This window comes from Meriones unguiculatus, chromosome 4, assembly GCF_030254825.1.
Source record: "Meriones unguiculatus strain TT.TT164.6M chromosome 4, Bangor_MerUng_6.1, whole genome shotgun sequence".
In the NCBI taxonomy this organism is placed as follows: Eukaryota; Metazoa; Chordata; class Mammalia; order Rodentia; family Muridae; genus Meriones; species Meriones unguiculatus.
Window position 1 is genome coordinate 16,000,565 of NC_083352.1, and position 26,714 is coordinate 16,027,278.

General features: G+C 42.2%; 1 protein-coding gene across 2 annotated transcripts in view; it reads left to right on the forward strand.

The window, feature by feature from the left end:
* Zmat4 (zinc finger matrin-type 4) overlaps positions 1 to 26,714 on the forward strand; it is a 404,848-nt gene that overhangs the window by 118,716 nt on the left and 259,418 nt on the right. For both annotated transcript variants that reach the window (XM_060381492.1, XM_060381490.1), the window contains exon 3: positions 8,928 to 9,017. In XM_060381492.1, coding sequence (XP_060237475.1) covers positions 8,928 to 9,017 — 90 coding nt within the window. The remainder of the gene's footprint in view (positions 1 to 8,927; positions 9,018 to 26,714) is intronic.

A 26,714-nucleotide genomic window follows, 5' to 3' on the forward strand; every position in this document is an offset into this window, starting at 1 on the left:
CACATATACAAAGCAGTGTTATACATATATGTATATACATGTTTATACACTGTTGTTGAAGGAGTCTGCTTAAGTTTCACTCTGTCACCTGACTCATCTGATTACTTACACTGTTGCTGGGCATTTGTAGAAAAGCGCTCTGTGGATATTTGAAAGTGTGTGGGGCTCACAGAGACTGAACCACCCGCCAAAGAGCGTGCGCGGGCTGGACCCAGGCCCCCTGCACCTATATAGCAGATGTGCAGCTTGGTCATCATGTGGGTCCCCTAACAATGGGAGTAGGGGCTGTCTCTGACTCTGTTTTCTGCTTTTGGATCCTTTTCACTTAGCCGGGCTGCCTTGTCTGGCCTCAGCGGAAGAGGATGCGCTTAGTCCTGCTGTGACTTGAAGTGCCAGCATGCTGGTACCCATGAGGGCCTTCTTCTTGGAGAAGAAGGACACGGTGGATGGGAGGAGGGGGTGTGAGGGTGGGCTTGGGAGGAGAGGCAAGAGGGGGCTGGGATCAGGCAGTAAAATGATTAAATGAAAAAAAGTGCATTATGGGAATGGATCAAGACTATTAAAATATCGAGAAAGTAAAGATTTGGTCATACAGGGTCAGAGTCAGTTTGGCAGTAATTATATGGTACATGGCAAAGTGCAAAATAATAGGGTTAAAGAAAAGAATCTAGTGTGAAAATGCTGTGTGGAATAACGAGGCCGTCACACGGTTAAGCAGCACACCAGGCACCGGAAACCTCTTGCTTCTGGAGACTTCTTTGTGGGTATCGGCGTAACTGTTTGTAGCCCACTGCCTTAAGGGCCAAATACTCAGGGAGTGTGCTCTGCAGCCTGGACTTCACTCAAACGTGTCTTCCATGCGGGCCGCAGCAGGGCTTACTTGCGGCATTGTTAAGTTTTCCTGTAGTTCACCTGTGAACTCTCTAAGGCAGCTGAGAGCCCCGGAAGGTTACAGCGCAGGGTGGACTGATGTTAGAACTCTCAGGTCTCAGAGGATCTGGGGGCTCTGTTCCGTCAAAGGGCCCTGGCCTCTCTGGCTTTAATCGCTGGTCATCTTTAGCATTAACTGCTCCGAAAAGGGCTTAGCAGAGACTGTAATTTTCATGTCTTCCCCCTCCCCAATAGCAAGGAAAGGAAAGGACTAGATGGGCCTGCTCTTCTGTTTCTCCCGTGACTGCTCAAAATGTGCAGACAACATGGAGATGCATTTAGCTGCAGACACAACTCGGAAAAAAAAAAAAAATCCTTTCTCCAGGTCTTGGTGGTGATTTAATGTTTTAAATTGCAAGACTTTGATTTAAAATTTTAATGCACTTGTCTTGCAGACAGCAAAGCGGACTTTGTTTAAATATGTTTATACAATTATGATGCAGCACATCCCGCCATACACGGGTCCCTCTAACCCAAATGCACGTGCTCTAATACATTACTCATTAAAGGCAAACATTTCTTATGCCTAGCGGTTTAACGATAATATTCAGAAAACAAAACAAAACAAAACAAAACAAAAACCAACAAACCAAAGTGACCTAATTCTAGGAATTCTGAGACCATTTTTTTAAAGGATGGATCGATTTCTGAGCACATAAAAAAGGAGTCTGAGGGAACATGTAGTTTAGAGAGATGACATATGCGTCGCTCAGCCGGGCTGTTACAGCAAGATGAAACAGACTGATGGAGTTGGGAGACACGTTTTCTTGCAGCTTGGAAGCCGGTGAGCTTGTTTCCTGTTCTGTTAAGGGGTAGGACTAGACTGCAGACCAGAAGAGAAAGAAAGAAGGGAGAAGGGTGGTGGTGGAGGGAGCTGGAGGGGAAGAGGAGGAGAGTCGGATCCCAGACGGTGGTTATGTCAACTCTGTCTTGCACGGGCTGTGGTATCTGCAGGGTGTGGCTCCTTCTCTTCTGCACCCTCCATGGCAGTTCCCACCTCCCCAAGGTTCTTGATCCACAGGGCAGCATTTGGGTTTGGAGACAGCAATGGAGGGCTGGTACAGCCCACTTCCTTTCAGAGTGAGGAGACTCGGGCAGGCCTATCCAGGCGCTAAGTCAATACTTCTGCAATGAATTGGGAAAATTGTGGGTTTCCCCTCCTTAATTATGGAATGATTTCTGTCTAAAAATCTTTTATAAAAATTAAAGAGATAAGGGAGTTCAAATCACTTGCAATTAGAGTAGCGATTCTCAACCTATGGGGCATGACCCCTTTGAGGGTTTCATGTCAGATAAGCTGCATATCAGATATTTTTGCTACAATTCATTCATATCAGTATTAAAATACAGTTATGAAGTGGCAACAAAACAATTTTATGGATGGGGTCACCACAACATGAGGAACCATATGAAGAGGGTCAGAGCATAGTAAGAGGTTGAGAACCACTGAGTCAGACAATGTAAATCCCTTAAGGTATTTTCCCTAGACTTACACCACATATATGTACGTGTACACATGTGTACAAGTATTTTTGTTTATGAATATAATATCCTTCACGTTCTGGTTTAAAACTGCCATTTTCTTAATATTGCTATGTCTCTCTCTATTTTTTTGTATAATTGACTGGTGTTCTATCTGATAATGGCTGTGTTGTCATCTCATACAATGCTTTATGATATTTACCTTTCTTGTTTTAGAGCATTTGACTAGTTTTGCGATAGTCGCCTTCGTAAATCAGATGGTGCACTCGTCTTTAATTGGTTCTCGAAATAAATTCACAGAAGTAAGATTGTTAGCTGTATTAAGCCTTGCCTTTTTGGTACACATTGTCAGGCTTTCCCAGCAAGGTTCTGTGAACTCACTTGCCTACCACAGAGCTGAACACGGAAGTACAAGTTTTGGTGCTGAAATGGATTAGATGTAGTCCAGGAATCAGCATTATTTTGATGGGAGAAAAGCAAGCCTTTTTTAAATTTTAAAATTGTCAGGTTGCATTTGAATGAACTTCTTAAGAGTCTTTGGTTATTCGTGTTCCTAAAATTTTATTGCATATTTTGTCTAGTTTAATATTGTCTTCTCTGTATGAATTAGTGATGTAATATATTCTGTCAAAGGCCTGTTGCAAATGCTGCTGGTTTTACATCCACTTGACGCAAGCTAGACTCATTTTGGAAGAGGGGAAATAACTCAATTGAAAGTAACTGGCCTATGGGAAAGTGTGTAGGGCATTTTCTTGGGTGACTGGTGTAGGAGGGTGCAGGTCACTCTGGGCAGTGCCTTCCCTGGGCAGGTGCTCCTAGGTGCTCTAGGTGAGCAGGCTGAGTAAGCCCTGCAGAGCAAGCAAGAAGAAGCATTCCTCTATAGCCTCTGTATTAGCGCCCATCTCCTGGGTCCTGCCTCGAGCTCCTGCCCTGACATCCCTGGTTGATGAACTACAAGATGTAAGATGAAACACACCCTTTCCTCTTCAGGCTGTTTGGGTCATGCTGTTCATTGCAGCAGTAGAAACCCTGACTTTGTGCAGAGCTTCTCAAGGGCAGTTTTTTTTTTTCTCCCACATCACTGCGTGTTTATTGCTCCTGCTTCTTTTGTTCTGCTGATTAAAAATTTCCCAGCTCAAGGTCGAATATGTCCAGCTAGTTTCCTTACATTTAAGAGCTTTTTAATTTTACTTCATTTGTTTATATTTTGTGTCAGTGCAGCTATAATGTATGAGTTCTGGTCTTGCATGTATATAAGTTTCTCAGTTTTAATCCTCCCCTCCTCCTCCTCACCTCTGCTTTTCAGACAAGGTCTCACTTTATGCCAGCTTGCCTTGTACTGGTACTGACTTTGTATCTTCAAACTCACAATCCTTTTGCTTCTACCTCCTGAGTGCTGGAATTACACATTAGATATCACACCCAAGTCCCCTTTCACTTCTTTATCCTATTTCTCTTCAACACAAATTTTGTTTATCTTAACTTGCTTGCGCAAAGATCTGCAGTGTGATTCCATTACTGAATGCTGCGAAAGACCTTCAAGTTATGTGATGGCATTTTTAATTTCCTTCCTTTATTAACTCAGACAGTATCATCTCAATCATTTGTCTGCTTTCATTTCTCAGGTTGTACCCTCAGTTCATTTTTCTCTCTCTCATTAAATGACACAGCATGTATGCCATTTACAACTTATTTCTATTTGTCTTTGCACATACTTTAAAAATAATTGTTTTACCTCTCCTCTGATGATCTGCTAGAAGCTATTTTTGGACTGTGGGTGGGGCTCAAGTGATTGACTTTTGTTTGGCATAGACAAAGCCTTGGTATCCATCCCCGGAACTTTCCTCTATTACACATGGTATTTTACTGTGACCCACTCATCCTGGGCATTCCAGAGGCTAGAAAAGCCTACCAGGTGCTTCTTCTGTGTGTGCATTGGTCAGGCTATTGGGATTCTTTTGGGATCTTCTGGTCCAAATACAGATATAGGAGTGACTGCAAACTATCCTGTGAAGGATACCTGTAAGCTGGGCTTGGGCAGCTCTGGCATTTGCTGCAGGGTTTTCCCTTCTTGCCTTTCTATGTGGCCCAACATGTACACTCACTCAGTGCAGGAAGGTTCTGGGCCCAGCTTACTCGGAAGGAACAGAAGATACAGAAGTCTAGAAGGAGACCGTTCTCTTAGCAATCTATAATTCTTACGGTTCTCTGCCCTTAACCTTGACTCCTAGTGTGGCAGTGTGACAGCCTTGCTAGGCCTCATACTCAGGGTCCTCAGTCATGAACCCTTTAGTGGGGTCCTCCCAGGACAGCTTTCCTTCCATGCTCTGAGAAGGAATCCCTGTCTCCCAGTGGACAACAACTCCCTAAATCTCAGTGAGTTAGACTCTTGCTGTTTGTTGTCTTGAAATGCCTCAGAGATGGTGGCCTGTGAAAATCACAGTTCTATAATTATCAGTCCATTCCAGGCTCTGTTTTCTTGCCGTTTTTGGCTCTCTTCAACGGGTTTCTGGAGGAGGTATAGTTAGATGGCTATGATGGAATGAGATGGTAGGAGACTTATCTAGGAAATCAAGACTGGATCATGATGATTATTTAAGATCACACCTCTCCTTCCAGCCTCACAACTGAGATCTGAGGATGGAATGAGATGATGAATGTGGAAATTCTTTGAAGACTGCTTGAGGAATTATGCAAATACAAACTTGCTTTGTTACTGCCACATTTTGTAAGAGGAGAAGCCAGTACCCTTACTGGAAGCAAGCTTGAGTTAGACTTTTTAAAAAGGAATGTGCAATCGTGGAAAATGCTTATTTTGGTGTAGCACAAATCAATTCCAGTTCTCATGTTCTCCCTACTTCTGCTCAGCAATCTGAAATAGAGTTTTGCATTCCTCTTCATTCTCCCCACTTTATAAAGTGTCAAGAGATTGTGTCAGCTAAAGAAACTAATCTTCAGATGGGTTTGAGCCAACACAATGCCCAGGGCAGGGCAAAGGCTTTATTTAAAGTGGAAGAGTTGGTGATTTCCCTAGGCCATCTGGGAAGCTTGAGTGAATGTGGTTTCAGTGAAAGTAAAGGCTTTTACTTAAAATGCAAAGGAAAAGGCAAAGGCAAGAGGGACCCTGTTGGTTCCTGTTCACCTTCAAGAGCCTGTTAGTTCTCGTTCACCTTCCTTCAAGTACTTGTCCTTTCTCTCTCCTGAAACTCCACTAACTTCATGTAAACCCTGAAGTATTGTTTTCTCCTGGAAGCTACTTTCACTTGGTAGCTAGTCATTTTTCCACGTGTGAAAGGCGGTGCACACTGTCAGTGATGAGAAATCCTGACAACATGTAAGAATCTGTTGTCTTTGTTGTGTCTATTTGTATCAAAGGGCCCAGTTGTGGTGATGTAGGTACGCTGCCCACCCTCCTCAGTGTCTGTCAATACAGGAAGCTGAAAACTTGCCACACAATGGTGAGCACACATGGTTAATGTTGCATCGCATTTGCCAAAACAGAGTTTAAAGTGTGAAGTGAGTTTTTTGCCTTGGTTAAAAAGCCTCATCCAATATCAAGTGTCCCTATAAAAATATGCATTTAGAGTGTTGATAAGGACCAGTTACACCAGGGCACACGCTGAGCACTTCAGATCCGTGCTGGCTTTTACCACACGCTGATAAAAACTGAAGGTAATGTAGAATTGGCATGGTGAGAACATTGTCATGCTAGTGCTATATATTAAAAGTAGGTTTGTTAAAGAGATAAAAAAAAATAGTACCCCATTTTACCTAAGGAGCTTTTCTCCTGTTCGCCTCTTCCTGATACACTCATGGTCACTGGAAGTTTAGCTTTGCGTGTGGTGTTCTTATTCTGTATTCCTTATAGAGCCAACATGCTTCCGCTTCTCCCTGTGGCTCAAGACCACTCCGCTGCTGCTTTAGCAAGGCTCCTATTGTTGACCCATGTTTTTGTCCAAAGTAAATAATGCTCAAGTGAACATCTTTGCTGCAATTTAATCTTAGCTTTCTGTGGGAAGTTTGTTTGTTGGAATAAATGGAGTGATATCACAGTTCCAAACGCCAAGGAGTCAGTTGGAGGTACTGAGCTACGTGGTTCAGAGTCCCGTCATGAGGATGTGGTGAGAGCTGAGGTTCAGGGAGACAGACGTTACAGCATGCTGAAGTCTCAGGAACTAACTGTGGGGACCCTTTCCCATGTATTCTAATGGACCCCTCCTACTGGGTGGGTTGGCTGCCATTTTCCTTCAGGGTCAGCTGTGGAGCTATGGTCAGCTGACACCGGCGGTTGGAGAAAGTGGTGAGGTAGATAGAACCAAGAGAAGAGGGGCCACTCATGACAGAGGAACTAAGGTGTCTTCATTTCTACCCTGGAAGCTATAGTGGCTTCTGAAGCTGTGCAAACATTTAGCCATAGACTCAGGAAATGCCGTGCTTGTTTTGTCCAAATAGGACCTCGGAAGCTAAAGCGGAGTATCAGGTGTACAGTCATCAAAACTGCTGATAAGCCTCAAATCCCAACCTCTGTCCTCACTAATGACTTCCAAGAAAGGCTTGTCATTTATTCACCTTTTTTTTTTTCCATCACAGCTAATTAGTTTTGTCAAACTGCAATTAAATACTGTGGTGAACTTCAGCCTTGATGAAGAGTCTTTTCAATAGAAACAATATACTTCTTCAGGAAAGGGAGGCAGACTGCAGGTCACACTGTGAGAGTTTCAATTTTGCCATCACCTTGTCCTCTGGGTGTGTTGGTGATACAGGAGCTGGTGAATTGGATACCGGCTTCACTCTATGTGACCGTGAATAGTTGCCCCTTGTCTGTCACCAGTTACCGCCTGTGACTGCTCTGCCACCTACCGGGCTCAGTGTTCAACCCCCTAAATATTTAAGTGTTCCTTTTTTGTTCTTCTGCCTATGGCTGTATTTTGTGTAAAACCCCTATCCCTTATCTTTATGCCCTCTATGGTTAAAATATATATATATATGTAGATATATAGATAGATATAGATATAGATAGATAGATATAGATAGATAGATAGATAGATTTTTGTAATCAGCGTTTCACATACATGTAAAATACTAGTTTGTGCCATGTCATTATCAAACATATTATAGAAGTTGAGCAATTGTTGTTGGGTCATCTGGCATGTCTTCCTCACAAGGCTCTAGTTCTCTGTCCTATCAAATTTCTGGTCAGGAAAACACTCCAGACAACCCTAATTAGGATGTACTCTGGAACCTGGAGATAGCCAGTATGTTTCCAGCCACACCGAGGTACATTTGTAAAATTTCTCATGCTCTATTCCTGCTTTCATACCCACTTGAAGGCCTTGGAAGTGTTCATGGTCTGTTAGCAGACTCTTCTTGTTCTAGGCAGAATAATGGAATTAAAAAGTGATGGATGAGGAAGGCTGGCAGGAAGGATTTATAGTGCTTGCTGTAAACAAAATGCAACTCACTGTGTTTTCTCTGAAAACTACTTTGCCTCTGTGGCTAATCCATAAAAGTAAGCCATCATCTGGTAGTCTGGCTGGCACTCAACTGTGAATGAAGACAGAGAGGAGCAGAAAGAGGCCTCCAGAAGAGGTGATCTCCAAATAACGGGGAGGGAAAGGGAATTGAAATGAGAGTAGAGTGGGTTAGGAACTGGCATAGTCAATGGTGACAAAAGTAGGACTGTGGAAAGCACAGTATTTCATGGGAAAAACGTCTCATTCTGGTCTCACAATGGCTGCATTAGCACTGTGTTCATTTTGTATGTGGAGAAAATCAGACTCATTTAGACTAAGAGGCCACTCCTGTTGATGCCTAGTCTGACATCATGCAGCAGGCAGAAGGTAGAGCTCAGCCTTACTCTGAACTTCAGGTATGCTTGCTGATTGCTCTCTCTTCTTTCCTGCTTTGGGGAGGAACATGAAAGTTAGAATTACAATATCCTTCAAAGTTGTAGAGGTCAAGTCAGGGATCTTCTGATCACAAGTCTAGGAGAAATTGAACCAGGATAGAATGAGTTTCTCTTTGCTGACTTTGGACCTGTCCAGATCCCATATACTTTTCCATTCACCTGAGGCTGTTGGCTTGTATGCATGTAGGACATTTGAGCTTAGGTTAATTTTCCAGCTTGCTGGAACACCTGTGGGGTCTTCATGCCCCAAATCTGAGCTCAGGGGAGAAATCAGAGAGAGAAAATCCCGGTGCTCTTTGATCACAGTTGATCCTTACATAACTTCCTCTGCTTATGTCTTATATTTGAGAACAATAAAATACACGGTTTAAAGTGAACTGACTGCCAGCTCTTGGTTACTGCTCTTAAGTTATCCTGAACTGGTCTGGGCTTGGGAACTTAGAATAATTCAGTCTACCTGAAGGTGACTCCCATGGAATTCACATGAGCACAAGGAAGTCTTTGCTACTGAAAATAACTTGCATTGGTGGTCACTCTCTCTATCTGGAAATGCTCCTCATGAACGGCTGCTCTTTTACAGTCATTCCCTCTTGTTTTTCCTCCCCAGAGTCGAAAACATGCAAGCAAAGTCCGGCTATACTACATGCTTCATCCCAGGGATGGTGGGTGTCCTGCCAAGAGGCTCCGGGCAGAAAATGTGAGTATGTGGTACATATGATGTCATAGGTGATTTGCTATGAATTTTTCAGGTGTAAAAATTGTAGGCTCAGAGGTTAAGAACACTGGATGTTTTTCTGGAGGTCCTGAGTTCATTCCCACCCACCCCCCCCAACCACATTGTGGCTCATACCAATCTATAATGAGATCTGGTGCCAATTGTGGCACATAGGCATACGCACAGGCAGAATACTCTATACATAATAAATAACTAAATGTTAAAAAAAAGAATTGTAAGTGTGTCCAGATGAGTAATGAAGCTAGGAGAACAGAGATGATGTTTGTCAGGGCATGTTACAGAAGACCAGAGAGTCCTGTTTGTTGGCTGGCTTTTTCTTTTCTACTAAAACTTGTTAATATCTCCAGCTTCTGGTGATGTTTTACCACAACCCTTCAGAGAAAGAAGGTACTGAGGTGTTGGGTGACAGGAGACAAGGGCCACCCAAGACAAAGCATGGGAAGACACGAGCTAAAGGGCAGAACTGTCAGAAATACCAAATGCTTTGTTCTGTATGGATTTGGTTTCTCTGCTGTGTAGAATGGAATGTCAGCTTGTTAATTTATAATGCAGACCACACGTATCTTCTGCAAAGAAACAAACTCAGGCTTTTTGATCAGTGACCCCCTCTCCCTGAGGGAGCATTTACCTGGGCAGACAATGACAGTTCAAAGTTCCTTTGAGGTAACGTCAGAGCCCTGGGGGTTTTCCAGCCAGGCTTTTCTCTGGGCAGCAGCCACAGTGTGGGCTATCCTCATCTTGTGGCTATAGAGGTCCTACGTGCTCACACTGAAGAGTAAACACATTAGACTTTGGGTTCTGAGAGTCTGTGATATAGAGTTGGTACCATGTGCCAGCAATTTGTAGGCATTGGTTCTTTTTAATATGTGATCATTGAAGAACATGAACTTGGAGGATTTTTTTTTGGGGGGGAAGAAAATAAAGGATCAAGAAACTATGTGTGCCTGAAGGTGGAAAGCTCTTGGAATGTCCCCTTATACAAATGTCACATACACCACTTAGCACGATCTGATTGCAAGTAGATTGACCTGGACTCTGGAGTTACCATCACTGGCAGGGCAAAGCAGCATTCAGAACTTGCTTGAGGGGAAAAAAATGACCTGGAAAGTTTGCAAAGTGCCAAGGCCCAGGACTCACTTAGCTCTTTAGTTGAACATCTGGCTCAAGTAATTTACCTTGTGTTGCCTCTGTGGAACATTAATAATTATAGTTTCCTCTCTGTTTATGTGTGTGTGTGTGTGTGTGTGTGTGTGTGTGTGTGCGTGTGTGTGTGGTGTGGTGTGATGGTTACCTGAAACAGTAAACAGGATATATACTGGTGATGTTTATAATGAAGAATCAAGTAAACGAGGCAGATGTGCTGACAAGAATGTCAGAGACTAGTGAGGGTTAATGATGTATAAGGAACAGCTTTGATCCCACAGTGCGTCTATTAACAGTGTTTGAAAGCAAACACAGAAGCAAAATGTAGGGGCATCCCACCAAAAGGGCTCAGCATCTGCTGGAGTCTGGGCTATGGGTAGATTTTATCCGATGGAGGAGGGAGGCAAGAGGAAGAGAAAGGATGCCAGAGTCTTAGCTGCATGCCAGTCAGAACCACTTGCTAAATCATAGATGAGTTCGCCTTACTCGGCTTTTGTGGGACCTTAGAATCCTGCACCTACATGGAAATCGTGCCTTCTGCTGGCGAACAGGTAGAGCAGAGGAACTGTTCTTTTATCTCTTAAAATAACCTTGTAGTGGTGCCTGAATCCTTATTCAGGAGTAATTACCTCTTTACTCTAAGAGTCAGAAGATGCTGAACTTCAGGCCTACTGGATAAGGAGCTATTTAGGACATATTTATTTATTACACACACACACACACACACACACACACACACACACACACACACACACACAGTCACAAATGCTGCACATATACATGAGCTTCTTGGCCTTTGAGGGCTAGAAAATGAAAAGCCTCAAGCTGGCTTTGTAGTGTGTAGGCTGGAGGACACAGCCTTTGCCTCTTCAAGATCTACCATTTGCCTCAGCTGGGGTCTATCCTGGCCAATAACCAGACATTGCTCAGAGAAGGGGAGATATTTGGATTTTAGAAAGAGGAACATTTTCAAAGCTTCTTTACTTAATACCCCTTTGAAAACCTTCCCTCTCATGTGTCCTGGGTTTTGGAAATTTTTATCTATCAGTGATTTATTATTTATCAAATCATTTCCCGTAACTTACCAATCACAGTATGAAAGTGAATCATAAACAGAAAAGTAATGAGCTAATCCTGACTTTAGGTAAAGATCTGGCTGGCGGTTTTGTTACACTTGTGTACATTTCACAGGTAAATATGGCATTTTCACTCTACGTTCTACTATGCTGGGTGGAGTTCAGAAACTGCTTCAGCTTACATCTGGAGCTCTGCTCTAAGTATTTAGAGTAACTCTGCCTTGGGCAGATGCACACTAAGAAACGGAGAGAACAAATATACAATGTTAAATGACCATATAGGCAAGCAGAAGCCTGACTCCCTGCCTGTGGTATTTAGTCCAGCCATGGAGAGCAATCTGCTGCAAGTCATACTTAGACCGTGGTGGATGCTCTTTCTGAAAATGCTCCAAGAAGCCACTCATTAACTCTATAACAAGAGGCACCCAGATGGACTGCTCCTGATCACCGACAGCCTCTCTTGTTCTTATCCCTGCTGCTGGTTTAGGACCAAGTAGAGAAAGGCAGACATGCACCCCTCCAAGCTGCATGGGGCGTTTTGCCTCTAGCTGGCTCCTCCAGCTTTTGCCCACAGCGACCTGCAATCAGGACATGCCTAAAAGCTTTCCTTTATTCCATGAGGAAACTTCCTTCTCTTCCTGCCTTTGAGTCTCCCTTAAGCCCCTGTGATGGTGGCAAGCTCCATATGACCAGATTTTGCACTTAGAGGGCCTCTGCTCATTTCCATAGGGCTGCAAAATTGGGATGGCAGCACCATTAAACTCAGAGTTTCATATGGGATGTCACTCATGTTTGCTTAGCACTTTGTTTTCATCCTTGACCGCTGGCCCCCATCTCTGCCAGCACCCCGGTTCCCTGAGGGATTCAGAGCTCTTCTACTGGCCTCTGTGTTTCTTCTGCCCTCCCTGATTCCTGGTGCTGTGGCCTCTTTGTAACCAGAGTCCGGAACTGAGGAGTACTTCCCATCTTCTCCTTAACACTAGGAAAGGGGGTGGCCTCTGAGAACAGAGACAACTGTCCTCCCATTTCCCCAGGCTCCTTGTACATACCCTCCGAGGTATGGAGCATCCCTACACATAGAGTAGAAGAGAGAATAGCCTACGTTTGAAAAGCCTCTGTTCATTTCCTCTTTTAGCGTTTCTGGCTTTCTAAACTCCCCTTTTATATACTTATTCTTAAGACTCTGTGATTGGAGCTTTTATTGCTTCCCCCCCCCCCACACACACACACCAAAAGAAACTTTAAATCAGGACATTTCCCCTTGAGGCCAAAGAGCGAAATCAAAGATGAAATAAATTTTTATAGCTGATTGTCTTAAAGACAACCATTTTTAGTAATTCCTCCCACGCTCGAGTGAAATGGTCTTGAGAGATGCTCTACCCTGCAGAGCCTCTGCTTTGCACCACTGACCTTTTCAGTATCTTCTCCCCATGGATCACGTGCTTTGAAAACATCTATTTAGGAAATGGAACTTTAAGGGAAACTGGGGTTTAGATTTTATTGCTTTTGATTATTGAAAGACATAAGTAGCTGCCAATCAGAGTTACTAATCGCTATTAAGTAAACGGTACGTTTTTAAGCAGTTGTTCTATAATTCCCTGCAAAAGATAAATTTCGCATTCGGTTAGTGTGATGAGGGTGTGTAGTTACACTTTCTTTGAGCTATAAAAATATTCAACGTGTCTTGAGGAACCTCAGATCCTGGCCATCTTGGAATCCAGGTAGAAGTTAAGGGTGGGCTGCCAGCCCCATCTAGATTTTTCTTATTACTGAAGTGAAAACAAGGATGAAGATATATGTCATGACATGTCACATTCATGTCATGACATGCTGGGCCTGAGATTGCTGTCCTACTTCTTTCACTCCTGTCCCCAATATGTGTCAAAACTGTTCCTGACCTTTGACATTAATGCTGAGTACTGATCCAGAACACTGTTACTGTAAGAAAAGTGTAAGAGTGATAGTAGCTGCCGCTTCCCACATTCTCCCCACGTGCGTTCTAAGTACGTGATGCACACACACTTGGAGAGTTCATGCGTAAGGCAGAGATAGGCATTATCCCCACTCAAAGAGACTAAATGACTTGATTCGTCAGACAGCTGGTAAATGGTAGAGATGTGTGAGGGAAAACAGAAAACAAAATCAAAGAAAGCTTTTCTTCCTGAGTCTGTTCCCTAACTCTGCCATTTTGCTCCGTGAGACAGCTTGTGTGCGTCTGTAAGTGTTGGAAGGCTAGACCCTCCCCCACTCTAACAGAGTAGGGACCTTCTATTGGCAATCTGTGTGGGTTAGCCTAGTGTGTTCCCGCTTCTATAGTGGGGCAAGCACAGAGAAGTATTCCCAGTTGCCCCTGATGGGTTAGGTTTTCTCAGGAGGATGACACCTAGTTGATTCTTGAAAGAGGATGCCAGTGAACCAATGAGAAAAAAAGTGAGGGCTTCTGTGAGTGCAGGGTCAATGTGACCCATAGCTTTAGGGAGACAGGACAGAAGCCAGAGGCGTTTCTAGCATGTATGGCACTCTGGGTAGCTGTCAGTTTTTTTAGGCCAGGGTCTCAAGAGTCCTCCTTTGGAAGAGCAGGTCAGAGCCTGCTACTTGTTTCTCACCAATCTGTGGTGGCTTCTGCGTCCTTAGGTTGTTTTTCTGTACTCTCATCCTCCGGAAGTATCTCGGAGTTAACAGTTCTGTATAGATGCCAAGTAAGAGCTCACATCTCAAAGGCCGTGGATATGGAGGGGAGATTATTTATCAAATACAGTGCCAGAAACAAAAGTCAGGGTTAGAATCTGAGTGAGGCGACCTGAGCTTGTGAGCACAGCACTTTGGAGGTGGAGGCAGGAGGATCAGGCGTTCAGCATCATCTTTGGTTACACAGGGAGTTTGAAGACAGCTTGCACTGGAGGTAGTGGAGATAAATAGATGATTGCTAGCTAGCTAGGTATATGGATAGGTAGATAGATGACAGATAATAGGTAGATGATAAAATGAATGAATGAACAAATGAATATGAATTTCTGAACTAGGAATAGCAATCTTTCACCTGTAAGCTCTGACATGTACTGTGCCTGTACTCTGTTTTCCTAAGTGGTGTGAATGGAGTTCATAGTAAAAATTTCAAAACAGGTGCATTTTCACATCTGCTGAGTGTTTTGACTCCAAGACTTCAGAGTCAGAAGATGGGGTTCTGTTCCTGGCTCTGCTGCATATTAGTTTCATAACATTGTTTTTCACTGTTAAACCTTAATTACAATGATTATAACCAGGGCTGTAATTACTGCTCTTGCCTGTCTTTCAGAAGTGTGAAGGGGCTCAAATAACATCTTCCCATTTGTGAAAGAGCATGATGGGGTATGAAGGGCATAGAAAGCATTAATTCAGGGAGGAGATGTTTCTTATTTGCTTTTTTGGATTATTTTCTGATCTCTGCTGCCTCCCACATTTAAACAGTCAGCCCATTTCCATAGAGCTTCTACTATGTGCAATATGGGGATACATTGCAAAGGACGGACGCATGAAGAATGAAAAGTGGTCCTTATTATTATATATAATATATATAATAAATATATATATATATACATATATATAGTCTGCATGTAGGTCTATGTACCATGTACATGTCTGGGCCTGGAGTTATAGGTGGTTGTAAACTACGAACTTGGATGCTGGGAATCAAACCTGATCCTCTGGAGGAGGAGCCAGTGCTCTTAACTGCTAGGCCACCCGTCCAGCCCCTCACTGACTTTTATTCATCATTTATTTAGAAAGACCCTTTGAAAACTTGCCAATAAAATGTTTCTTGTAAAGATGAGAAGGGAAAGGGAGAGTGGTTGGGAAGATGATGAGGGCAAGGGGTCAGCAAATAAGATTTAGGTATGTTGTATACATATGAATGAAGATGTTATTGCCAAACACATCATGTGTAATTAGATATGTTACTGAAACACTAGAGAATGTCTTTTTTTCATGTTCAAAGTCAAGAATGAAATCTATACAGCAAGGATAACTTTAAAACCTCTTTGAAATAGGTTGACTTATGAATAGTTAAAGTTGCTTGTTTTGGGTCATGATAGCACGGCTCTCATCAATACGCTTTTGACACAATATTTGAAGTGTGTTTCAAGCTTCTCTGTTCACTTTTATTATGATAAAATAAAAATGACAAAACCTCTCCTCCTCTTTTTGTAGCCCCCCCTTTTTAGTTTTACCCCTTCCTCCTGTTTTACTTCCTCTTCCTTTGGCTTTTACTGTTGTTAATTTCTGAACAAACAGCTTTTGAGAGCGGGGTGAAAGGTTTATAATGTGGGTGTTTTCTTTTGGTGAAGAAAACAGGCTCAGAGTCTTGCACATGCTAAACCTATGCTCCACCACCGAGCTACACTGTCAGCTCCTAAGTGTTCCACCTTTAGGAAACCACAGTCATAATTTTATTCATGCTTTTAGCTGGTAGGAATATCACATTCCCCCTTGGCCTGGCCCTGAGATGGGAATAAACTCTGAAGGAATTCTGTGTCGCTTGCATGTTCAGTATGTGAGGAAGATGAAGTTTGGGTGGGTGTCTTTGTGCGTAGAGAATTTCTTGGCTATAAATCAAGTTAGCTTTGCTCAAAGCAATACTTCTGCAGATTTAACATCAGTGGAAGTTTGGCGTAATAGGCACTTTTGTTTTATTTTGGCTGATTTCTTCCAGTGCAGGTTGTATCCCTGTCCAGCTAAGTGACCCAAGGCACTCTTCAGCATGTGTCTGCCTCCACCTGATTCTCATTAGGACCTGGGAAAGCTGAGCTGGAATAATGGTGCTGTTGGAGAGTGGGTTGGTCAGTAGGGTGAGGCATGCATTCAGTGGTGGGCAAAGCATGCGTAGAATCAGTGCAAACCGCTACAGCTGAGGTAAAAGGATGTGCCAGCTACAAGCTTGCACCCGAGGAAGGAGATTTGACATGATACTCTGATGCGATCGGTCAGATAACCCTTAGAATGAAGGCAGGGGCCTTCTCCTGCAGGCTGAAGCACAAGGCTCGAAAGTACTGGGCACGTGGAGAGAAGGTGCTGTGTTGGGGACTAACTGGGAACCATGCTCACTCATAGTCAGGGCTCATGGGTAGTGTATTGTTTGAGGGGTTCTGCACTCCCTGCTCATATGAGGTCTCAGTGCTGGGTTAGCGTCAGAGTAGAACACAAGTCAGGAACCCTGGGGAAAGGAGAAGAAACTGACAGCAATTTAATCACCTTATGGCCACTAGGCACTTTATCCTGCTAGTTTTATTGTGACTACAAATAATTATGCTACTTATTTATGAGACAGAGGACGGGAGCTTGAGGGTCTGTCTGTGTCTGGTCTCATTCCGGGTGAGCAAAGCAGCATTCTCAGTCCTCACCCAAATTCTATGTGGAAGCGTGGTTTCGCCCTGAGCCCTTTCCTGGATATGGCAGGAAATAGATTCGTTGTCTCCTCTGAACATAGGGCTCAGGTATTGGTCAAGCTTGTCATATGGCAGAGCACAAGCAAAGCTGATGGCTTTCCTCAGTTGGCTTCACGCAGTCCGAGGGCTTCAGCAACAGACATTTGTTTGTCAGTTTGGTGTCCAGTGAGGGTTGTAGCCTCACCCAGCTGGGGTCAGAGGTCAGAGATGATGGGGTGGAGTGCAGAGAGTCAACACCATGTGTTTCTTCTAATAAGGACATTAATCTCTTTTATGTGGTCTCCACCCTTCTGACCTAATTACTCCACACATTAATTCTCCAAATAACATCACATTGGAGATCATAGTTATGGTTTCAATACATGGAGTTTGAAGGGACACAGTCTGTAGACAGCAACCTTGACTGCTGTCTTATCAGCAAGACTGCTTGTCTAATCAGATAAGACTCCACAGAGCACATTTCACATAATTACAGTGATTGCACTGGGATTCCACATATTTCTTTTGAATTTCTCCAAAAGGTCTTTTAGAAAGCATTAATGAGGCTCTGTCTTAGGCTCTGTGAGGAGGTAGCAATGTTTCTTTTTACCGCTCCCTAACCAACATCGACAGTTCTCATTGTACCAATGACAGTCTATGTGCCCCCCCCCCCCCCCCGCATCATTGTCTCAGCTACATGTCCCAGGCTGGCTTCAAACTTGTGATCCTCCTGCCTCAGTCTCCTGAAGGCTGGATTTATAGTTCTGCTGTCCCTTTCTCTTTTATTATAACTTGCATTAGGACCTACTCTCATTATACAACTCTGGTTTGAGAAATTTTATTTACTTATTTATTATTAGTGTATATGTATATTCTTATGTGCATGGGTAAGTATGATGTCTGTGTATGGGTGAGTGCATATCACATGTGTGTGGAGGTCAGTGGACAACTTTATGGAGTCAGTTCTCTGTGTTCTCCTTTATATGGATTTGGTCATCAAGTTTTTGTGACAAATGGTTTTATCGGCTGACCCATTTGGTTGTCCACACCATACAACACTGAAGCGCCAAGATCCCATTTGTTCTTTATTTTCTTTCAGAGATTTTTGTGTGTTCAGCCTTTCAGCTTCTCACTACTTACTTTAATGAGTATATACTTTTTACTGTTTACCCAAACTGAAAATAAGACATCATACAGAAGCTGTCTCTGACTCTGTTTCCTGCCTTTGGATCCTTTTTGCCTAGCTAGACTGCCTTATCTGGCCTCAGGGGGAGAGAATGCTCTTAGTCCTGCTGAGACTTGAGGTGCCAGGGTGGGTTGGTATACCTTTGGGCCCTCCTTTTCTCTGAAAAGAAGTAGAAGGCAGAATGGGGGAAATGGGGCGGAAAGGTGGGACTGAGTGGTGACAGGGAGGGGGCTCGTATCAGGCTGTAAAGTGATTAAATAAAAAATAAACTCATCAATTTCATGAAACATATGTTCATGAAAGTAGCTGATGGGGGCTGCAAGGAAAATCTGGTCATTTTCATACCTTTGTTACCTAACACTTCACCAAGGCCTTCATTTTGTTTCATATACTTCACATGATTTGTGTATTATTTTAGTTTTGAGTTTTTGATCTGACATTGTATCTTATGAAGGTGATTCCACATGGGGTAAAGGTGTGTGTGTGTGTGTGTGTTGTACATGTGCCTGTACAGTATTGTTTATGGATTCCCCTGTTGCAGGTTTGTCTGCTGTTATGGTGTAGATCTAAAATGATCCCCAAATGCCACATTCTAAGGGCTTGATTGCCAACTCACGTTTTTGAATTGATTCTTAGACTCTAGCCCCATCCATCGGTGGATTATCCCAGCAATGAGGTCAAACTCTGATGGAGAGGTGGTGGGTAATAGGAGGTGGGGCCTCTCTGAGGGAGTTACTCATCCCCCAATGAGCCTCCTCCTCTCCTTTCCTCTGCTTCTTGGTCTATGAGGCAAACAGCCTCCTCTCCTACACTCAATTCTACCATGATGATGTTTTGCCTTAATCTGACCTAAGGCAATGATGCCTGCTAGCCAGCTTTGGTCTTATCCCAGGACTCCAGCAACATTCAAATTATTAGATGCTTGTGTTCCTAAGGGGGGAACAATAAGGTGATGCCATTTTAATATGAGCCTTTACCATAAATATGTTTTTCAAAGTCAATACAGTGCCATCTTCCTCGTATTTTGTCCATTTGGGTTGGCCTTTTTCCCCATTTAAATGGCTTTCACAGACTTGAAATACTGTCTGATATGATATGCCTAAGGGCAGAAAACACGTGTCTTGGATAAGACAATAATGTATACCAAATAATGTGTCTTTAAGCAGAAACATGTATAAAACAAATCACATATTGATCAGTGCGTAAGAATGTAAGCAAAGCTTGTGGGGAATGAATATCCCTGGATGAGTGATGATTGTGATCTAGTGTTTGCTACTTCAATGTCTGTAATGACTCTATGGACCATAATGCTACAAACTGTGAGAAGTAGCTGTGTTCATGTGCAGTTGTGTAGCATTCGATGGTGTGGGTTAAACCCATAATTTTTATGTGGTTACCTGTTGCTACTTAGGTTTTTCATCTTACATTTGATCCATCTTACATGTTACATCTTACATATCACACAGAATGTCCATGCCATGTTGATAGATGCAGCTACGCCTCTTCTACATATAAACTGCATACACACACATACACAGACACGAGAGAGACAGAGAGAGAAGAGAATTTGCTAGAAGTGGGTTTGCTCAATCAAAACATGTATTTGTAATTTTGATAAGTATTGATGAATTTCCAGTGTCTTCATAGACACTTCAGTTAATGGTCATACTAACAGCACCCATTATTAGCTCTTGGAGTGCCTCTGCCCATAGCCTAATGGCAGAATGGTACATGGGTGTCTGTAGATTTTCTATGTGCATTCTAAGAAAAACCCATGAACTTTGTTTTTGAAGGGATGATCTTTATACTAGGGACACTGCAGTGACATTAATTGTGCAGGTGTGTTTTTCTCCTGATTTACACTCTATCACAGAATGAGATGGTAGTGTGCAGAGGTCCCCGGAGAAGCTGTGACATATGACGAATGGCAACATTTCCTGGGTCTTTTCAGCGTTATTTGCAACTTGTATAGTTCTATTAGGGATGGGCCTGCTGCTCTTCTCGGTAAGATCTGAGGAGCAATTAGGAAATCAATAGGCATGAGAGAGCAGTTATTCCTGGACCATATTAAATCAGGAGTCAGAAATTAACCACTGGCCAAACTCAAGCGCTTTCTGTTTATGCAAAGTCCACAAGCTAAGAACAGCTTTTACATTTTTAAATGTTAGAAAGAGCTAGGGAAAGGATAACAATGGCGTTGTACAAAAATAGATTAAGTTCAAAATTTTAATGTCCACAAATAAAGTGTTATGGGAACACAGCCACAATTCCTCTTTTATGTAACGGAACCGACTGCTCACACAGCAAGGACACAGGATCTTGAAGCTGGGACAGTGAGCATTTGCCCCAGAAAACTAAAATATGCACTCTCTGGTCCCTCACAGACCTGTTTGCCTGCCACTGGGTGAAGTGGGTGATTTTAGGGCGTGATGGTGGGCTGCTGGTGCTCCTTCAGACTGTGTTTTCACACTCACACCAATACTTGCTGCCGGTGGCACAGAAGACAGTTCCCGTCTGCTGTCTGTTTGCACAGCTTTCTGTTTGTTGGCCAGAAGGTCAAAGGCTTTGCCCGTTTGGAAAGACCTTGTGTCAAGGTTTGAATCTCAAATGTTTCCGAAAGGTTCCTGTGTTTGAGGGCTTGGCCTCCAAGGCAGCAGGCTCTGGAGATGGGGTCTTCAGAGATGACTGAATTGTGGTGGACCTGATCTCATCTAGGACAGAATCTCTTGCTGAATTTATAATTGAATGGGCTATTAGAAGTTAGGTCCTAGCTGGAGGAAGTCTCGTCTCTGTGTGGAGTGGATGTGGGTGTATCTTTGGACAGAATATCCTGTCTGTTCCCCTACTCCTTCATGGGTTACCTCACTCAACATAGTATTTTCTAGTTCCATCCAGTTACCTGAAAATTTCTCTATTTCTTTGTTTTATTTTACTTATAGCTAAAGAACGTAAAGATAGCGTGTACGCACCGAACTGTCATTATCCATTCATCACTCGAAGGACATTTGGTTTGTTTTCATTTCCTAGCTATTGTGAATAAGAATAAGAACATGGCAGAGCAAGTATCTGTGGGGTGGAATGTCAGAGCCTCTGGGCATGTGACAAGCAGTGGTATGGCTGGGTCATATGGGAGATTTGGTTTTAAGACTCTGAGAGTTCTCTACAGTGATTTCCATAGTGACCGCACCAGTTGGTGATCCCACCAATGGCGAATGAGGGCTTCCTATGTCCCACATCTTCTTCAGCATCTGTTGTTTGTTGTTTTGCCATCTGACAAGCTTAATTGAAATCTAGAAGTTGCTTTAATTTGAGTTTTCCTAATTGCTAGGGACCATGGAAATTTTTATTTTTTGCCCCCCCCCCCTTCATTTGGGACATCTCTGTTTAGATTGCAGGCCCAGGTTTTGAATAGGACATTTAATTTTTTTCCTATTTGTTTTTTTCTTTTCTTTTGAGTTCTTTACATATTCTGGATATTAATCATCCTTGCCAGATGCATAGCTCTGAAAGATTCTCTCACATCTTATAGGCTCCTTCTTCTCCTGATTGATTGTTTCTTTAGCTGTGCAGAAAGTATTTTAGTTTTATGAAGTCCCAATGTTGGAATGAGACCCATTCAGAAAGTCCTTTCTTACACCTACATCATGTAGGATATGGCCTATGCTCAAGCAGTTTCAGTGTTGCATGTTTTACATTTAGGTCTTTGATCTAAATGGGCTTAGTTTTAGTTCAAGGTGACAGACACAGGTTTAATTTCATCCTCCTGCAAGTGGACCTCCAGTTTTCTGGAGCATTTCTTCAAGATAGTTTCTTCTCTTCAATGTACATTTTTGTCATGTTTGCCAAATACCAAATGGCTGAAGTTACATTTACTCATGTTTGAGTCTTCAGTTTTGTTCCAGCCGTCTACCTGTCTGGATCTGTACCAGTACCGCATTGTTTTGATTGCTGTGGCTCTGTAACATATCTTAAGACTGGGAATGGTAACCTCTCCAGCATGGTTCTTTTTGCTCAAAACTGTTTTTGGCTATCTGAGGTCATTTTCTGATTCTGTACGAATTTTAGGATAGTTCTTTCTATTTCTGTGAAGACTCAGATGGGGATTTTGATTCATATTGCATTGAATTTTTATATAGCATTTGGTCAAATGGTCATTTTCACAATATTAATTCTGTGAGTGTGGGATGTGTTTGCATTTTCTAGTGTATTTCTCCATCTCTTTCTTCAATGGTTTAAACTTTTCATTGTAGAGGTCCTTCACTTCCTTGGTTGGGTTTATTAGATACTGTAACTTTCTTTCCTTCTTTCTTCCTTCCTTCCTTCCTTCCTTCCTTCCTTCCTTTCTTTCTTTCTTTCTTTCTTTCTTTCTTTCTTTCTTTCTTTCTTTTTTTTTCTTTATTTATTTTTGGAACTATTGTGAAGATAGTATGTCCATGATCTCTTTCTTTGTATTTGTGTTGGTGGTGTATAGAAAAGCTATTTATTTGTGCAAGTTGATTCTGTATCCTGTTGCAGAGTTTGTTTATAATTTCTAGAAGTTTCTTGAATATTTTTTGGGATCTCTAGTGTATAATATCATGTCATCTAAAAATACAGATAGTCTGACTTCTTTTCCTATTTGTAGATCTATAATTTCCTGTTCTTGCCTTATTATTCCAGAGAGTGCTTGGAGCACAGTATTGAAAAGGGGTAGAGTTAGTGACATCCCTGTCTTATTCTGATTTCAGTGAGGTTGTTTAAAGGTCTTTCTCTGTCTAGGTTGATCTTGGCTGTGTATTTTTCATGCATAGCTTACACAGTGCACGTGTGCCTGCGTGCTCACACACATGTCATCACGTCAGTATCTTTTCTCTGATCCTACTTTCTTTAGAATTATTATCATGAAGTCATACTGGATTTTGTTAAAGTCTTTTCCTGCATGTATTCAGATGAAAAGCACACAGAACATCAAATAGAGAGGATCCAAAAGGGAAATCCCCATAGTATATGATAGATAAAACACTAGGTATACAGAATAAAGAAACTGTATTGAAAGCTGCGAGAAAAAACCCACACATCACATAAAAGGGAGATCCCTTCAGAATAACAGCTGATTTCTTACTGTAAACAAGGAGAGCCAGAAACAATGTGTCCCAAGTCCTAAGAGCTCAGGAAGGCCAACCTAGATTAATATATGTAGCAAAACTATCTACCATAGTTGAAGGAAACAGAAAAAAATTTCATGACATAAGCAGTCTAAAAATTATATCTAACAAGCCAAACCTAAAGAAAATACTGGAAACAGTATTTTGTGTTAAAAAAATGAGATTAAGCAGGGGACTATAGAAATGTGAAGCCATAAATTGCTAAAATGTAATTGCTAGAACCAGTGAGAACACAACACACACACAACTACAATGTGACCACAATCAACAAACATTTAAATAATAATTTTAAACATCAGTAGCCTCATTTCTCCAATTTTAAGACACAGATTGTGTATATGTATAAAGTGATAAAATTCAACTGTTTTCTTCAGAAAACACATACTAGCTTTAAACATAAGCACATTTAGAGTAAAATAATGGACTCCAATAAAACAGAACCAGAAAGTAAGCAGGCATTGCTATCCTGATATCTGAAAAAAATAGATTTCATACTAAATCTAATTGGAAGAAAGAAAGAATGCTTTATTCTGATAAAAGGAACAGTTAACTAAACAGATATTATAATCCTAAACAATTTGTACCAAGTTCTGGGGTATCTAACTTCATAGAAATGTCTGCTACATGGCTTAAAGACACAGATAAATATCAAATCATTAATGGGAGGTTTTTTCAAAACCCTACTTACTTCAATAGACAGGTCATCTGGACAAAAAAATAATCAAAATTAAATGACATCATACATCAAATGGACTCAAAAGTTATCTACAGAAAATTCCACTCAACCATTTTACTCAGCAGCCCATGGAAACTTCTCTAAAAAAAGACCAGATCCTGGGACATAAAACAAATCTCTAAAAATTCGGAAAGATTGAAATAGCTCCATGTATCCCATCTGCCCATAATGCAATAAAACTTAAAATTGACAGCAAACAAATCCTTGGTAAATATACACAAAATTATGGAGATTAAACCACTCAAGACTGAATGAGGAATGGATCAGAGAAGAAATCAAGAAATAAAATTAAAAAACAATCCTGGAGCTATATGAAAATAAAAACAAAAGACAACAAAACTTCTGCTATACATTGAGAGTGGGTCTTGCAAGGGCAACTTATAGCTCTCAGTGTCTACCTTAAAAAAAATTGGGAAGAGCACATGACTAAATGGCTTCATGATGCAACTCAAAAATGTGGAGAAACAAGAACCAACCAAATCTAAACTTAGTGGTTGGCGGGAACAAATAATCAGAGTGGAGATTAACGATGTAGAAACAAAGAAGCCATTCGAAGAGTGGAGGATTCTAAGAACAGGTTCTTTGAGAAGCTAGACAAGATTGTCTTCCTTTGAAAAGACACAGAGTGAAGCGAAATTATCTGCCATCACTGCCTTGTAAACGGTACAGCTAAGATTCAAAATGAATACAGCTTGGCTTTAGAACTCAAGGCTCACAGAGTTATGAATTATTTACAGGCTTATTCTTTCATTTAGTAAATATCAATTGATTATAAACCAAGTCAGAAACCTTGCTGATTGCTGAGAATCTAATGATGTGTAAACAGCTTTTCCTTGTATAATTTACTGGGATAGTGCAGAAATTGACATTAAGGATTCTTATAACTATATGAATACAGAAAAATCCATGAGATCTTTGGGATCAGGGAAGGATTTTTATCAACAGCTGATACTTGAGCTGGTTCGGGAGGTGACTAGTAAATAGGTGAAAAATTGAGGGGGCCGTGTGACAGAGTGTCCTTGGATGGCCAGGGGGTGGCTCATGGTTGCAGTGAGAAACACGGAAGAAATAGATTAGGGGCTGACTAAGTAGCTAGAAATCGGCGGATTGGATGCCTAGGAAGGAGAAGGTTTCTGAAATGCTTCTCTAGGTTTAAAACAACAAAGAGTGTGGACTGATGTTCTGCAGTACAGTGGCTTTGATATTCGTGGTTGTAGCTGCAGAGGGCAGAAAGACGCGAGGAACTGGCAGATTGTAAAAATGCGTTTCTCCAGGCTGTTCCAGGTCGAAACAGACTGAGCAGGATAAACTTGTGCAGAAGTTCAGTCTGCTTCTGGCCAGGGAGATGATGAGCATCACAGACAACAACTAGGGGAAATTTTGTCCTTGGAGGAGTGTCTTTACCCAACTCTGCTTTTCTCATGGTGGAGGAGCCGTCAGGACAAGCCCAGTCATGTAGAAGCATGGGGCACAGGCGCCCTGTAGATGGACTGAGAACGAAGCGCTTGTTCTAGTTTCAAGTTCCTGGCTGTGATAAACCATCTGGACACAGAAAGCAGCTAAGTGCAGAAGGGGTTTATTTTAGTGCACGGTCCCTGGTTATAGTATACCACTGTGGAAAAGTCACAGCGGCAGGAGCTTGAAGCAGCTGCTCCATCCTACGTCCAGTCAAGAGCAGAGAGAAGGCAGGAATGCTCACTTGCTGTGCTGAGCCTAGTGTCTCTACACTCATGCAGTTCAGGAACCTCTTTTGAGGAATGGTGCCTCCTGTGGTGGGCTAGATCTCCCCTTTGTCAATGAAGTTAGTCAAGGACATACCTTAAAGACAAGCTCACAGGCCAAACTGATACAGACAATGCCTCATTTATGCTCTCTTCCCAGGCGATTCAGGTTGTGTCACATTGACAAAACCAAACCTTACAATAGACCCCACATTAGACCAATAAAAGACTCTGGGATGTTTCCTGAGAAGGATAGAGACATCAACAGAATTTTGGCAAGTTGGAAGGCATGTTGAAATATCCAAAAGGGCTATGGATAGTAAAAGTCCCAGCTGAGATGTGGCCTGGGGAAATCAGCATTGATGGAACTTGGAGAGTTCAGTGTTAGACCCCAAGAAGCAAGGACTAGCCTTGTTCGTCTTTGCATCTTGAGCCTTTCCCATAGAGGGCTTCCTTGCATGATTGGTCATATTGCTATAGGATAGTGCCCTATTGCTGTTTCTTGAAAATAATTACAGTTAAAATCAGGACTTTTAATTGAAAATTTACCATTTGTGCAGAGAGTTTTGGCAATGACATGGCTTTGGATTCAGATGTGAACTATAAACCATCACTGCCTTTGTTAATTTGTGAAATTGGATTTGTTTGGGAAAGCGTGTATGCTGTGGACACTGTGTAAGAACTTGTCTGTCTTAGTTATGGTTACTCTTGACGTGATGAAACACCATGACCAAAAACAACTTAGAGGAAAGGGTTTTTTTCACTCGTAGTTCCATATGAAAGTTCGTCATCGAAAGCAGGGAGGGCAGGAACTCAAAGAGGGCAGGAACCTGGAGGCAGCGGCTGACACAGAGAGCATGGAGGCGTGCTACCTAATGGCTCACACATCTTGGCTTGTTCAGTCTTCTCTCTTATAGCACCGAGGCCCAAGGATGACGCCACCCATAATGGGCTGGGCCCTCCTCCATCAATCACTGATTATGAAAATGCCCTGCAGGCAGGCTTGCCTATAGTCTGATCTTATGGAAGCATGCTCTCTACTGAGGCTTTCCTTTCTCTGATGACTCTAACATGTCAAGTTGACATAAAACTAACTTTATAACTAGACCTTTAATAACTAGACCCCCAAAACCACTCTGGCAACACAGATGTCTCTTGAGTAGTTGCTTAGGATCTGGGAATATGTGCTCTGCCTCATCAGTCCCCTGTGCTTTCGCTGTAGAAGTCAGAACTGTTCTTTTCTTTTGATCCTG